The sequence below is a fragment of the Miniopterus natalensis genome, chromosome 1, assembly GCF_054644295.1.
Source record: "Miniopterus natalensis isolate mMinNat1 chromosome 1, mMinNat1.hap1, whole genome shotgun sequence".
Taxonomy (NCBI): Eukaryota; Metazoa; Chordata; class Mammalia; order Chiroptera; family Miniopteridae; genus Miniopterus; species Miniopterus natalensis.
The window spans coordinates 9,960,925-9,976,300 of NC_142081.1; the positions used below are offsets into that span (position 1 = coordinate 9,960,925).

At 49.5% G+C, this 15,376-nt stretch overlaps 1 protein-coding gene across 2 annotated transcripts in view; it reads left to right on the forward strand.

Moving 5' to 3' along the window:
- TTC7B (tetratricopeptide repeat domain 7B) overlaps positions 1–15,376 on the forward strand; it is a 186,373-nt gene that overhangs the window by 23,365 nt on the left and 147,632 nt on the right. For both annotated transcript variants that reach the window (XM_087818586.1, XM_087818584.1), the window contains exon 3: positions 1,748–1,916. In XM_087818586.1, the coding sequence (XP_087674712.1) occupies positions 1,748–1,916 (169 nt within the window). The remainder of the gene's footprint in view (positions 1–1,747; positions 1,917–15,376) is intronic.

Below are 15,376 nucleotides of genomic sequence, written 5' to 3' on the forward strand. Positions count from 1 at the left end.
CATCTCACTGCCATGATTCATCTTCTCGGGATCAGGCCAGCTCCCTGTGTGTCAACTCCCAGGCTGGCTGACCACCCCGTGGCAGCTTCTGGCTCAATAAAGTCTCTCCAATGAGAGCTTCAGTGACATATTATTTTGGAAAATGGAACTAATCTTCCCCAGGTACTGGGAGTAAGCTGTCACATGTGACCCAGAGCTCAGCCTGACCCCCTTTCCCATAATAGGAAACAGGGAGGTTAGTCACAGTGCCACTTACTACACAGTTTCCTGCCTAAAGTATGTGTTCATGAATGTCTCAGGCCTCTGTGGCCCAGAGCTGTGTGGGGTTTCCTACTGGTGACATGGGACCCGGTACGTTGGTGTGGGAGAGACCAGGCTGGGAATGTCCCTGTGCCGAGCGACGACCCTAATCCCCATGGCACAGGAAACCTTGCGCCCCGCCCTCCTACTCATCTGCCCATTCTCTGTTCTCTATTTATACTCAGCTTTCCGTCTCCCTCTCCAGCCTTTCCTTTCTTGCTTCCTTTGGATCCCCTTTCACCTCAGCTTCCCTTGCCCTGCCCCCTCCCACCGCCCCCTCCAGCTCTGCCCGTTGTCTCTGCTCCCTTTGGAGAAGTGCCTGGAAGCGACCGCCCTGTGCCCCGGCTGGTTCCCTGTGCCGTCCACCCCGTCGCAGCTGTAGATAGCAGAGCGTGCGTCTGTGAGCTGAAAAACCTAGCCTTGTATAGCTCCGCTTCCAAGGAGAAGGCCTGGCAGGGTGATAAATCTGTTTCCTTATATAGATGGCTGGGTGGCCTCTTCTTTTTCTGCTCTGAGTGGGGGTGGGGGAAGCCAGGAGTCTGAGACCCGTCAGAGCTGCCCTCTGGCCTCTCCTGCCTGGACGGGAAGGTGGACAGGCCCGAGGGTCAGTAACCTTAACAAGATGGACTGGCTCAGCGAGAAAAGTTTGCCCCTGGAAAGAGAGCAAGTCCTGATTTTTGCACCCATTTAGAAAGCCTCTGCCCTTGGTTATTGGGGTTCCACGCCCAGTGCAGTGGGCAGGCCTCCCGGAATGCCCTGAAAGCTTCCCTTTTTTGACACAGGTGCTTATGTGTTTTGTTCATGAGGCATTCCTTTGATTTTTGCCCCAGTCCAGCCCAGCTGCCTGAGAGGAGCCTCAGGGTTTCTGTTTTGTTTTGCAACAGCTTTATGGAAATTTAATTCACACACCCTATAATCTACCCATTTAAAGTGTACAATTCAGTGATTTTTAGAATATTCACAGGGTTGTGTACCCTTTACCTGAATTTTGGAATATTTTTTCATCACCCCCCAAATAAACCCCTAACCATTAACAGGCTCCTCCCATTCCCCCTCCCAGCCCTGAGCAAACACTGATCTACACTCTGCCTCTCTACCTTCGTGTTCAGACCATTTCATATCCATTCAGCAGCCTTTCGGGACTGGCATTCTCACTTGGCATCATGATTTGAGGCCCCTCCGTGTTGTAGCTGCGTCATTGCTTCCTTCTCAATGTGGCTGAGTAACGTTCCACTGTGTGGCTCCACCACATGTCGCTTACCTGTCTCCTGTTGATAGATGTTTGGGTCGTTCCCACTTTGGGGCTGCCATGAGCATCTTGCTGTGAACCTGTGTGTGCGGTTTCTCTGTGGAGAGTCTGGGCTCTGCGGCAGCAGATGGCTGGGCCCCCAGGCAGCATCCCCCATAATATGGTAAGAAAATGTGTTTTCTCTCCTTTCCCTTCTAGTCAGAATTGCTCCAGGAATCCAATCTGATCATGGCCAAGCTGAACTATGTGGAAGGAGATTATAAGGAAGCTCTCAACATTTATGCGAGAGTGGGCCTCGATGACTTGCCCCTGACAGCCGTCCCTCCCTACAGGCTGCGGCTGCTGGCCGAAGCCTACGCTACCAAAGGTGAGACCTGGGAGGGTATCCCCCGGGGTCACGCTGTTTGGAGCCAGCAGAGCCTCCCTGGAGCCTGCATCTTGACCCCTGTGCCCTTGGCTGGTCATCAACTCTGACAACTCCTAGCAGGGTCCCTGGGGTGGGCCCCATGGCTGGCATTGGGTAATTTGCTGCCCAGCAACATGTGGTTTCCTTAGAGCCTCAGGTCTTCAATGATCCCTGGAGGAAATGAAGGAAAAACATTTCAGTAAAGTTACCTGATAATTAATAAGCAACGTAAGCAGGGACTTGTCTTTTTCTTGGTAATTAAGATGCTGCAGAACATTTATAGGGATTCTTATTATATGGCCATTTGGCCGTGTGGCTGACCACACTTTTATTCATTAATGCCACCTCTGTGTTAATTAAGAGCTGAGTGGTTGTTACCTGTGGCTGTCATTGTAACAGTCATTCATCCAGTGTTTAACTGTGTGCCCTCGGGCTTGGGGGACAGAAGGAAGGGTGTCACCCTGGTTGCCTTGAAGGAGTTTGTCATCTGACTTGAGAGAATGCAGTCCCATGGAAAGAGAAATGGTAGGGAGGCAGGGCATACATATCGTTTGACTTTTCCACATGGCCCCTTCCTCACCTGTGGAATGGGTGTAATCACATCCACTTCGTAGACCTGTGAAGCTACCTCAGATAATGTAAGTAAAGCACTTAGCACAGAACCTGGCACATACTAAATGTTACTAAATGATGTTTTAAAGTATCAGCCCCAAACAAGATAGCAAATGGTAAGCTGCACATGGGTAGCAGCTTTTCAGAGGCAGGAGAGGTCACTGTAGGCCAGCAGGGCCAGGAAGGCTTCCTGGAGGAGGAGAGGCACTCTGGACTTCTAAAGGCCATAGTAAGAAGTGGGCCATCTGAAACAGCTCCTCTCCTTCCTGCCACCCACTGTCTAAGCCGCGCATTGTGACTGACTGTGGCTGGCCCAGAGGCCAGGGCCCTGGGTGGGGTGACCCTCGAGCAGCAGTGAGCCAGCCCCTTGTGTGCTGCCAGCTGTCTGACTTGGTGTCCTGTGCAGTGCTGAACAAAGACCCAGCTCGAGGCACACTTAAGAGTTTTGTGATGGGGGCAACATATTCACCATGTTCCCCGGGTTACCTCAAATACTGCCAGGTTCATCCTAATTAATCTTCTGAATGTCCCTGTGGGCTAGGAAAAGACGCTGTCACTCTTGACAGGGCATGCTGGCAGTTTAATGGGCACGGTCCTTTCAGCCTGTCTCGGGGTCCTGAGAGCACCTGGCCTGGGTTTGCATCTGTCTGAGGCACGGGGTATGCGGGGGTCTGTGCCACACAGCTGCCCTCTTCTCTCCGATGCTCACTGAGCCACCTCGTGGGCCTTGAGTTTATGGGAGCTGTGTGTGTGTGTGTGTATGTGTGATTTCAGGCCAGGGATGATATTCTTCAGTGGGCACAAAGCTTCCTCTGGCAGTTTTTAGCCACCTGATTGACATAGGGCCTGGTACATTGTAGCCAGGAGTTGGTTTGCTAGTTAGGGTTGGGGGATGGCTCTAGGGCTGCTTAGCAGCAATAGCTCAGATCTTAGTATTGGCTCTGAGACAGCCTGGCGCTAGCAGACTGTCTATAGGTGGCACTGCCAGCTTAGTCTTGTGGCTGCCATGCAAAGGGAGCAAGGAGGACAGTAGACTTGGTCCCTGAGTCTGGCCCTGGGTGATATATGGTTAGAAGTGGGTCCCTAGCCATGGGGCGGAGGCACCTGGCTCTTGGGAAACATTGGCTGGCTCATAGGAGACCTGGCCTTGGCTAGTTTCTAACATCTGTGGGCACATGCAGAGTCACACGTGTACAGGGAAAGGGAAGGGTCACTTTTGCTTAGAGGGGGCGGCCTGCAGCTGCGGAGGCCCCTGGCCCCGAGAGCCTGGGTTGGCCGGGTGAGAGGCTGCGAGCAGTGATGGTTATGAGCACTCGTGCTGAGCCATCTGCCTGGGCCCAACTCCCACCACTGTTGTGTACTGGCTTTGTGACCTTGTACAGGTTTTTAATGTCTCTGTGCCTCAGTTTCCCCATCTATCAGGCTCTTACTGGGTTGTTGTGAAGATTACATGAGATAGTGTATGTTAAATGCTTAAAACAGTACCTGGCACACAGTGACCATGATGTAAATGTTAGCTTGAAAGATAAGCGTTTGGTGGGGGAACCACTGGAAGTAACGTAGAATAACAGGAAACTGCCCCTCTGGTTCACAGAAATGCCCGGAGACAGGCCAGTTCCCCGAGGAGTTCGAGAGGCTCTTGGCCGAGCTCTGTGTCAGAATATTTTTGGTTTTCCTTTCTTCATCACGTCTTGAGAATTTCTGAGGAGTGATTGTGATCGAGGACTCCATGAGTATAAGTTTATCTTAAATCAGACATCGTGAGCCACTGGCCTGCAGGCGCCTGGGCCAGGGTTGTCTTAGTTCAGTGTTTCCAACACTTGAATTAGTTGCTAACATTTCCAAATTGGAACAATTAATGATTTGGCTTTCCGTCTTGGGAAGGCAGGGAAGCGCTGTCCCCTCACTCCCCCAGGGCAAGCCAGGCTGGAGCTGAGCGCAGCTGCCCCTTGGATGGCACGCGCCCAGCCCACGCCCCTCCCCGGGCCACCTGCACCTGCCGTAGGCAGTGGAAGTGACCTGCGCACGTTCACGGGTTGCCTAAACTTTCCTGTGGTCTCCTGAGGTCTGACTTGACCGGGGCTTTCAGCCAGAGCCTGGGAATGTCAGTGAACTCCCACATCTGTTCTTCCAGCCATGGCTGGAAGCTCTTTCCCCGGCCAGGTAATGTTAGCGGAGTTTATTGGGAATCAGAAACCAACCTCCTTCAGTTACAGGGAACCTCCTATGGGCCAGTGCCATGTTAGGCCTTACTGCCTCTTTTATTGTTCCAATCCCTAATTTATAGACAAAGGAAATGAAACTGGGTAAGGTTACTAGGAATGATGTCAGAGCCTGCTCTGTGCCAGGTGCTGTGCCCTTCATTGGGGCATCTCAGCCAATTTTCACAGCCACCCTGTGAGGTAGGCACTATTCTTCTTTCCATTCTACAGATGAGAACACTGAGTACAGGGAGGTTAGATAAGCTCCGAGGGTGCTATATCCAGAAAGTGGTAGAGGCAGGACCCGACTTCAAAGGCTGGTTCCAGGGCCTATGTTCTCCTACTGAGTGGCAGGCGGGGACTCAGTCTGAAGTGTCCATCTCCAGAGCCCTTGTTCTGATCACTTTGCTCTGTTGGCCTATGGATCAGAGCTCGCTGGGGCCAGGTAAGGTTTCCTCAGGGAGGAAACATTCAGGTCACTAGAGAACATTCTACTTTGGCACCTACCCCCCTCTCCTCAGCCCCAGCCCCCGTCCCTCCACCTAACTCCTTGCCCTCGCCCAGGTTTCTTCCTGGAAGTTCTGTCCCTCAAGCTCCCATGCCCTGTCTTCTCTGAAGCCCTTTGGGACTCACCCATTCAGTCAGTCATGTTCAGTACCGTCGTAGCACAGTGGGTTAGAATGACCTGAAAACTGTCTTAGAATTAGTTGTACCGTTACCAGACGCCCTGCCCATGGGGGAGCTCCCTAAACGCAGAGAGCTCTGCTTTGTTTGTTTGCCCTCCTCGGAGCTTAGCACATCACTGGTGCTCAATTATCGAGTGAAATTTATAAGACTTCCCTTGCTTGGATTTCGACCAAGTTGCTCATCACGTAATTCAGGTGATTCTGGGTATCTCTGCTTCTAGCCCGTCATGGTCAGATGTGGGGTTTTTGTTGTTGTTTTTGCCCGTAGATAACATACTGAGCATATTTTGATGATTCCGAGTCATTTCTGCTAATTATGGGAATACCTGTAAGAACATGCTGACATCCCACCATAACAGCACCTGACGTGGATGTCTTTCCCGAAGGTGGTACACTTCAGTTTAATTCCATTGTCAGATAGCTCCTAAGTGGATCTCAATTCCCCCGACCCCATCGCCCCCCAACTCCTTCCTCATATCTCTTAAACCTAAGTAGAGAAACAGAGAACAGGAATAGAAGAAGCGGAGAAACTCTAGCTTCTGGTAGCACTGGCTCAATCAAGTGAGTAGAGATCTGTGCTCTGGGATGCAGATTGAGATAGCAGAAGGGACCTCCAGGACACCGAGTGGCCACACATGTTCTTTTCCACAGTGGGGATGCCTGGCTTGGGACCAGGGGACACATGGCCACTCTGTTTTGGAACTTAGATCTACTGGACATGGGGTATGTTTCTGCAGCTAGGACAGTGGGAGCTGGAAGTGGCTCACCTTCCTAGAGATGGCCTTTATAAATGCCTTGGTAGACATGCCCTGCTGTAATAAAGAGCCCAGAATGCACCGGCTCCGGTCTGAGGGAAGGCCTGCACCAGCCCTGTGGCAGTCCAGCTGGGCGCGGCTGGTGGGCGCTGTGTTCCCTGAGGTGACCGTCCCTCCCCCATCTGCGAGGGCGCGGGCCACAGCTGGGCGACTGAAGCTGGGCTGCTGGAACGTTGCAGCTCAGGGAAAGGACGAGAGAGGCGTCCAGGGTGAGAGGAAGTGGACACTCGGGTGTGCTGACAGCCCGTGGGTGAGGCAGGACCACAGCCACCAGGAAGCCCCGTTAACACTTTGGCGTATTCCTCTCTACCTGTCGCATGTGTGCACTTCAAAACAAAAACGAGATGATACCGCATACCCTGCCTTGCCCCCTGCTTTTCCCACTTCGCTGCAGGTCATGCACACTTTCCGTGACAAAAGACACATGCGAGCCTCATTTCAGCCGCTGTGCGGTGTTTTGTTGTATGGATCAGCCATAATATACTGACCTCAAAAGCCTCTATTTTTGGACGTGTAGGTTGTTTTCAGCTTTTCACTGGTTCACGTAAGGCTGTGACAAACGCCCTCTGAGCCCCGTCTTTGTGCTTGTTCCTAATGGCTTCCTAGGAGGCCTTCCAGAGGGACAGTTTCTGGGTCAAAAGGGAGGTATTTCCAGACCGCCCTGCAGCCCGGCCGTTCCTGTGCTTTCCCGCCGTGGCGTGTGGGACGCCGCCTCTCATTCTGGCCAACACTGAATAGAATCCCTTTGATCTGAAAGGGAACATTTATTCCTCAGTTTTTTTGTTGCGTATAGGCTATTTGGAAAATAAAGAAAAACAGAAAGCAGGAAATAAAACCAGTCACCACACTGCCATTCGAGTTAGTAGTTAACCACTTTTAAAGATATATATATAGATATAAACACAACATGTCCATATATTTTTATATGAACATCTATATATCTTTATATATATTTAAATATATAAAATTTTAAATATGTAAGATAAATATTTTTTATGCATAGTTGAGATTATTCTACATGTACTATTTTATATTCTACTTTTTCACTCTCTCTATATATGTATGCACAATTATTTTTCCATGTCATTAAATACTTTTGAAAATACTCTTGAATGACTGCACCATGGGGTGCCTTATGGATATTTTGAACCAGTTGCCCGTGGAGCATCCATGGTGTTCAGTTTTTCATATTACAATATGTTCTATAGCTTTTTTAAAAACAGCTTTATTGAGATATCACTCACATCCTATAAAATATAACCTTTTACAGTGTACAGTTCAGTGATTTTTAGTATATTCAGAGCTGTGCAGCCATCACCATAATCAATTTTAGAGCACCTTCCTCACCCCAGAAAGAAGCCTGTACTCATTAACAGTCACTTCTCATTAACTGATTAATTCCCCCCAGCCCTAGGCAACCACTAATCTACTTTCTGTCTCTCTAGATTTGCCTGTTCTAGACATGCTATATAAATGGAATCATATAATATGTGATAATTTCTGTCTGGCTCCTATCACTTAGCATAATGTTCTCAGGCTTCTCACATGTTGCAGCTTGTATCATTCCTTTATATGGCTGAATAATATTCCACTGTATAGATAAACCACATTCTGTATATTTTATTAACGCACACATGCATCAGTTGATGGGCATGGGGTTGTTTCCACTTTTGAGCTATTATCAGTGATGCTGCTATGAACATTTGTGTACAAAATTTGAAGTTGATATATGTTTTCATTTCTCTTGATTATATACTTAGGAGTGGAATTATTGGGTCATGTGATAACTCTGTGTTTAACTTTTTGAGGAACTGCAAATTGTTTTCCAAAGCGGCTGCAGTACTCTGAAAGTTACAGCTTCTCTACGCCCTTGTCAACACTTTATTATTTGTTCTTTTTACTACAGTCCTAGCGTATGTGAAGTGGTATCTCATTGTGGTTTTTATTTAATGATGTTAAATAACTAATGATGTTGAATAGTTTTTCTGTATCTTCCTTGGAGAAATGTCTATTCAGATCTTGGGCCCATTTTTTTAATTGGGTAATTTGTCTTTCTGTTATTGAGTTGTTATAGTTCTTTATAGAATCTGGATACAAGTTCCTCTACAGATATGCTTTTCAAAATATTTTCTCTCATTCTGTGGGCTGTCTTTTTATTTTCCTGATGGTGTCCTTTGAAACACAAAAATTATAAATTTTGATTAAGTTCAGTTTATCTACTTTTTTCTTTTATTGCTTTTTTGCTTTTGGTGTTGTATCTAAGAAACCATTGCCTAATCAAGGTCATAAAGATTTACTCCTGTTTTCTTTGAGTTTTATAGTTTTAACTCTTACATTTAGGTCTATGGTCTACTTTAAGTTAATTGTTGTATTTAGTGTGAGGTAGGAGTCCAACTTCATTCTTTTGCATGTGGATATTTAGTAATTCCTGTGCCATTTGTTGAAAGGACTTTTTTCCCCATTGAATTGTCTTGACATCTTTGTTGACATCAATTGAACATGAATGTGAGGATTTATTTCTGGACTCTCAGTTCTATTCTATTGGTTTATATGTCTATCCTTATGCTAATACACACTGTCTTTATTACTGTAGCTTTGTAGTAAAATTTGAGATTGGGAAGTGTGAGTCCTACAACTTTGTTCTTTTTAAAAAGATTATTTTGGATTTTGTGGGTCCCTTACATTTCCATATAAATTTTAGTATCAAATAGTCAGTTACTGTAAAAATTAAGCTTGCTGGGAATTTGATAAGGATTATGATAAATCTGTAGATCAATTTGAATTATATTGCCATCTAAACAATATTAGGTCTTCCAATCCATGAACATGGGATGTCTTCTTTCATGTCTTTAAATGTTTTGTAGTTTTCCGTGTACAAGTCTTACATTCCTTTTGTTAAAATCACTCCTGAGTATTTATTCTTTTGGATGCTATCAGAGTGAAATCATTTTCTTAATTTCATTTTTAAATTGTTCATTGCTAGTATATAGAAATACAACTGATTTTTGTGCATTGGTCTTTTTTTTAAAATAATCCTCACCTGAGTCACCTGAGGATATTTTTTCTGTTACTTTTCAGAGAGAATGGAAGGAGGAGAGAGAGAGAGAGAGAGAGAGAGAAACATTGATGTGAGAAAGACAAATTGACTGGTTGCCTCCTGAATTCACCCCAACTAGGGCCGGGGATTCAGCCTGCAACCGAGGTACGTGCCCTTGGCTGGAATCGAATCCCGGACCCTTCAGTCTGTGGGCTGACGCTCTAACCACTGAGCCAAACCGGCCAGGGTGTATATTTATCCTATAACTTTGCTGGACTCATTTATTATAGCTCCAATAATTTTTTGTAGGTTCTTAACGGTTTTGTATATATAAGATCATGTCGTCTGTAAATAGGATAGTTTTCCTTCTTCCTTTCCAAGTCTGGATGCGTTTTATTTCTTTTTGTTGCCTAATTGCATTGGCTAGAACCTCCAGCACAGTGTTGAATAGAGGTGACCGGAGCAGAGGTCTTTGTCTTAGGGTGAAAACTTTCAGTCTTTCAAGAGTAAGTACGAAGAAGGTTGAAGAAATTCTTCTATGTTTCTAGGCTTTTTGTTGAGTGTTAGATTTTGTTAAATGCTTTTCCTATTCATAATCATGTAATTTTGTGCTTTATTTTTCTAATATGGTTTATTACATTAACTGATTTTCATACGTTAAACAAGCTTTGCATTCCTGGGATAGATCCCACTTGGTCATGGTACATAATCTTTTTTATATGTTGCCGGGCTTGGTGCACTAATATTTTGTTGAAGGTTTTTACATCTATATTCATAATGGATATTGGTGTATTTTTCTTGTGATGTCTTTGTCTAGTTTGGGTATCGAGGTAATACTGGTATCATAGAGTGAATTGTGAAATGCTCTCTCCTCTTCTACGTTTTGGAAGAGTTTGTGAAGGATTGGTGCTAATTCTTCTTTAAACATTTGGTAGGATTCACCAGTAGGCCATCTGAGCCTGGGATTTTCTTTGTAGGAAGTTTTTTTATTGCTAATTCAATCTCCTGTTACTCCGTTCCTTTAATAGAGTTTACTAGCCTTTACTCTTCTCCAGTTTCTTCTGCACAGCATCTTTTCATTGGCCCCCTGAGCCTCCCAGCCATGGCAAACAGTCCTGGTCAGAAAGGATTTAGGGTGGGTGACTTTGAGGAGGAGTCTCTGTTTTCTTCTACAGCAATACCTCGAGTAACAGCTTATCCCATGGTATAAATTAAGCTCAGTATAGTCAAGGGAAGCAGCATTTCCTCTATTTGCAATTGATCGACAAAGTCAGCCTGCTGGATGAATCCTGTTTTTTCTGCAAGAAACTGCCAGCCACGGCCAGGTTTTAAGCAAGAGAACTAAATTAAGTTTATAAGTGAGAAAGATCTTCCTGGCACAGAGTGGAGAATGGATGAGAAGGAATTAAAGATTATGGGGAAGGAGACTGATTGGGGGATGAGCTGGCTTTGGGCCCTTCCCCTCTGTTCTGCATTTCAGGGGGTCTGACTTGTACAGGCTGTTTCTGAGGTGCCCAAATCAGTTCATTTCTGCCTAGGTTTGGCCAACAGGACACACTGGCAGGAACTCAGAGGGCAAGAGGCGAGGGAATCCAGGCTATCTCTCTTTCTTTGCCTCAGGCAGCACCTTGGGTCTCTTCAGTAGCTCCCCTTCGGCCAGACAAACCCTCCCTCTGTGGTTTCGGCTTCTGCTAGGGAGCTTCTGCTGGGCTCCACTTCCCATTCAGCTTCCGGCTCCTGCAACTCCACCGCCTCCCTTTGTCTTTCCAACCCTAGGGATGCTAGTGGCCTCCTGCTGCCGCAGAATTCTAGGATGTGATACGTCCTGATTGCCTTCCCATCTGTTTCATCCCCCATGTAGACAATTCCACACATTGTCTCCTCTGTTTGAAATAGATTGATCGCTTTGTCCTAGCTGGACCCTGACAAATCCTGCAAAAGCCTGGATTGCAGTAGGTCATGGAGACAGTATGTGCATTGGAGAGTTGGTGTGGGAAGGTGGTTGAGGCAGGGAAGGAGATGACTGTGAGACTTTTAGCTTAGCTCACTGGGCAGGTAGTGATGTGGTTAAACCAGGTGAGGAGTACAGGAGATGCTGGGCTGGAGCTGAACGTGATGTTACCTCTGTGACCACAAGAGGGCGTATCCAGGGAGACATTGTAATTCTGCGGCTGCTGCTCAGCAGAAGGGTTTCTAGGCTATTGATGTTTTGGCTTCAGGATTCAGGAATTGACTGTGTAGATTTGGTTACAACCCAGGAGTGGCTGAAGCTCCCTCAGAGGACCACAGAGAGTGAGGAAGGCAAGAACTGAGGCCCCAGCATGTAACAGGGGACCTCTCCCTGTGGACAGAGAGCCTGGGCTGATGAAGGGGAGGAGGGATGCAGATAACACAGAGCTTTCCGCTGGAGATCACAGGGCCTAAAACACATGAGCATGTGAACATGCGTGGCAGGTTTATATTCTTAAATAGGTTGAAGTTAAAATGTGAAGGCAGTAAGTAGACAGTGGATTGAGTGCCCGAACCAGTCAGTCTGAGGTTTAACGTACCAGGGAAAATCCAGACTGAGGTAATCAAGAGTGGACCCCTCCCCACCCAAATATTATCTTTTCCATAATTGTTGAAGCTCAGGTCCCTGATGAGTCCTCCTGCTAACCATACAAGTCTCAGCACAGCCGAGCATTTTTCCAGATTTTGGAGGCTGTGTCCTGTTCTGTGCCACCCACACTCTGCTCCAGGCTGCCTGCCAGCCTGCCCGCCCACCTACCTGCCCTCACTGCTACCAGCCCATTCCACCTCTGTTTGTCTTCTCCCTCCAACTGGGAGTCTTCTTCTCTTCCCTATGAGGAGGCTACCCTTGGTGACATCTTGGTGACAAGCTCTCCAGCTCTGTTGTCCACTTCAGTCTCTCCTTCCTCTGATCCACCTCTGTTTATAGTCAGTACCATCCAATTTGGCACTCAGCTTTTGTTGAATTATTTCACATCTGCCACTTGCCTCTCTTAAACTAGATCATATAATTGATTCATTAAACCAGCAAATACGTGAGTGCCTGCTCTGGGCTGTGTCTCATCCAAGCTGCTTGCTTTGTGTCCCTGCATTTGCATCAGGGACAGTGCCTGCCCCACAGGGTGCTTGTGTAGTGTTTTCAGTGTATTCTGAAATCCTCTCTATTTTAGATGAAAATAGATTTTGTTTTGGGCCTAATATAAAACAAATGATCTTGTCTCTAATTCCTCTCTACCTACACTCAGCTTCAGGTTGGACCATCCCGATTTGCAGACTTTCAGCTTGTTTGGCCCTGAAGAGCCCATCTCCGGTGGCTCATTTTCTTTGAAAGCCAGTGACTCCTTGGGCCTCTTTAATGTAGTTTTGTCCCCTGCATTTGTGTGCTAGCTGCTGTTTTTCTCACTCTTAGGATTTCAGTCCTTACTTCTAGTATTTCCTTGGGGCCTAGACTCATACAAAGCTGGCCTGGTTATAAAAAAAAATCACCTAATTAGTCCAGACTCCTGTTTAATATTTAAAAACCAGGACTCTGGATTCTGAGTACAGTGCTTATCTGCTACCACCCATAACTTAGCTTCCATCATTTTCAAATCATGTCTGGTGTTCATTTTCTTCCCCCAAATGTTCCTGATGGTTTGGGAATGAAAACGTCTCCACATTTGGAAAGCGCGGCGCTCTCCGGGGGTGGGAGCAGAGCACAGACTGTTCTGTGCAGCAGGAGGGTGTCAGAGCTGGCTCTCCGCTGTCCCCCAGTGGGCTGGGGCTGGTGCGGGGAGCTGGGCTGGGCTGGGCTCGCTGGGCCGCCAGGGCCTTGACCTGAACTGGGGGGACAGGGCCCACTGCAGCCTCCTGGACGGGGGGAACTCGGGTTTGTTGAGCTCCTACTATGTGCCAGGTTCTGGAATAACAGTAGTAAATTATTAATAATTACAGTGTTTTAAAAATTCCTTGCAAACACCCTCTAAGCACTTGCCCCTTAACACCCTTCACCCTCACAGCACCCCCGAGAGGGAAACAGGCAGACGCCCGGGTTCAGAGGAGCGGAGGGCGGCCCGGCTGCAGCCCCGGGGCTTTCTCTCCTTGCTGTCAGGCGCCTGCTCGGCAGACTGAGGCTGGCGTCCTTTGGAGCTCCCAGGACGACCGAGGCCGCGCCACCCGGGAGCCGCGAGGCGCCTCGCTTGTCCGGTGGCCCCCAGAGCCAGCGTGCCTGTCGCCGGAGGCCTTGGGAGGCGTCTTCTCCCTGACGGCGCTCGGGCTTCTTATCTACACAGCAGGGTTCGTTGGTTTTCCGGGCGCGCTGAAAACCGGGGCTCCGCAGAAGGCCGCTGAGCAAGTCCTGTGCTCAGAGCTCGGTCTCGGCCACACCGGGGACGCGCCGCGCTCCGGGGTCACCCCGTGTGCCGGCCACGGCCGCCAGGGGGCGCGCGCGCCGCGGCCTCGCCCCTGCTCGCGCACGCGCGGATCTGGCCGCCGCCTCCAGCCCCGGGCGCCCGTCCCCTGGGGCGGTTCACCTGCTGCACCCAGAGGTGCGCGGGGTCAGGGGTCGGAGAGGAGGGCGGGCCGCCGGCCTCCGTCACTAACCTGGGCTCAGGGAGCCTCCCGGGGAGCCCGCCGTGTCTAGAAAGCGGGGCCTGGGGCCGGCGTTTGCTCGCAGCCCGGCTGCCCCTCGCTCTGGGCGTTTGCTCGGAGCCGTCTGTCTGTCCCCGGGCCCGGCTGCCCCTCGCTGCTGGGCGTTTGCTCGGAGCCGTCTGTCTGTCCCCGGGCCCGGCTGCCCCTCGCTCTGGGCGCTTGCTCGCAGCCATCTGTCTGTCTGTCCCCGGGCCCGGCTGCCCCTCGCTGCTGGGCGTTTGCTCACAGCCGTCTGTCTGTCTGTCCGCAGGCCCGGCTGCTCCTGGCTGCTGGGCACTTGCTCTGCGCCGTCTGTCTGTCCCCGAGCCCGGCTGCCCCTCGCTCTGGGCCCGTCTGTCTGTCTGTCCCCGGGCCGGCTGCCCCTCGCTCTGGGCCCGTCTGTCTGTCTGTCCCCGGGCCGGCTGCCCCTCGCTCTGGGCCCGTCTGTCTGTCTGTCCCCGGGCCGGCTGCCCCTCGCTCTGGGCCCGTCTGTCTGTCTGTCCCCGGGCCGGCTGCCCCTCGCTCTGGGCGCCTGCTCGCTGCGGGACGAGGCAGAGACCCGCAGGCTTGGGCGCCGACCACTTGCAAGCAGGAGGGTCCCCGGGTGTGTGTTTCTGGTAGCAGAGGGTTAGCAGGGAGGAGTTCACCTGCCTCCTTTTTTTTCATAGACCAAAAATTAGTGGTAATAAGGGCGGTAGAAGCCCAAGGAGGGTTTTCCTGGAGGATTTGTTGGTAGATGAGTGTGCAGGTCTCGAAGGGACAGAATCCAGCCCTGACCTTTATGAGTTGGACATGTGCTAATGACCATGACCTGCCAGGGACCCTGGACCGCAGGACAGATAAGTAGCCACCGGCTAGGCTTCCTCCCGGGCAGAAGCGTCGTCCAGTCTGTCCGGCCGTGCCCCAGCCCAGCGGACTTGCTGTCAGCTCCTTGGCTCAGGGCTCAGCGCTGGCCTGCCAGTAACCCCTGTATGACCTGGGGCGCCCCGTGAGCCCCCTCGGAGCTTGAGTTTCCTCCCTCTGCTGAGCGAGAGGAAAAGGGAAGCTAGAGGAGCCAGTTTTTTGCCTCAAGCTGCTTTTCGCTCTTTTTGAAGACTTGAGTTTCCTTCAGGTGCAGTGAAAAAAAGTAGTTTTATTGAAAAGTCCATGATGGAGGGAATGGGTGGTAGAGGTGGGGCCAGGGGAGTCCTTTTGCCTGTGGGCAAAACCCAGAAAAGGGAGCAGGAGTGAGAATGAGCGGAGTTGTGAAGCCCACTGCCTGGGGTGCCGCTGGGTGTCTCCCCCTGGTGACTTCCCCGGGCCTCTGCCCTCTGGGCTGAACAGTTCTGCGAATGGTGGGAGGCAGATGCTGTGTCGCATGTGGCCACTCATCTCAGGTTGCTGGTCCAAGCTTCCTGTTTATATTTAGATGGTTAAGAAGAGGAAGAGCCCTGTTACTGCCATTGACCCATAT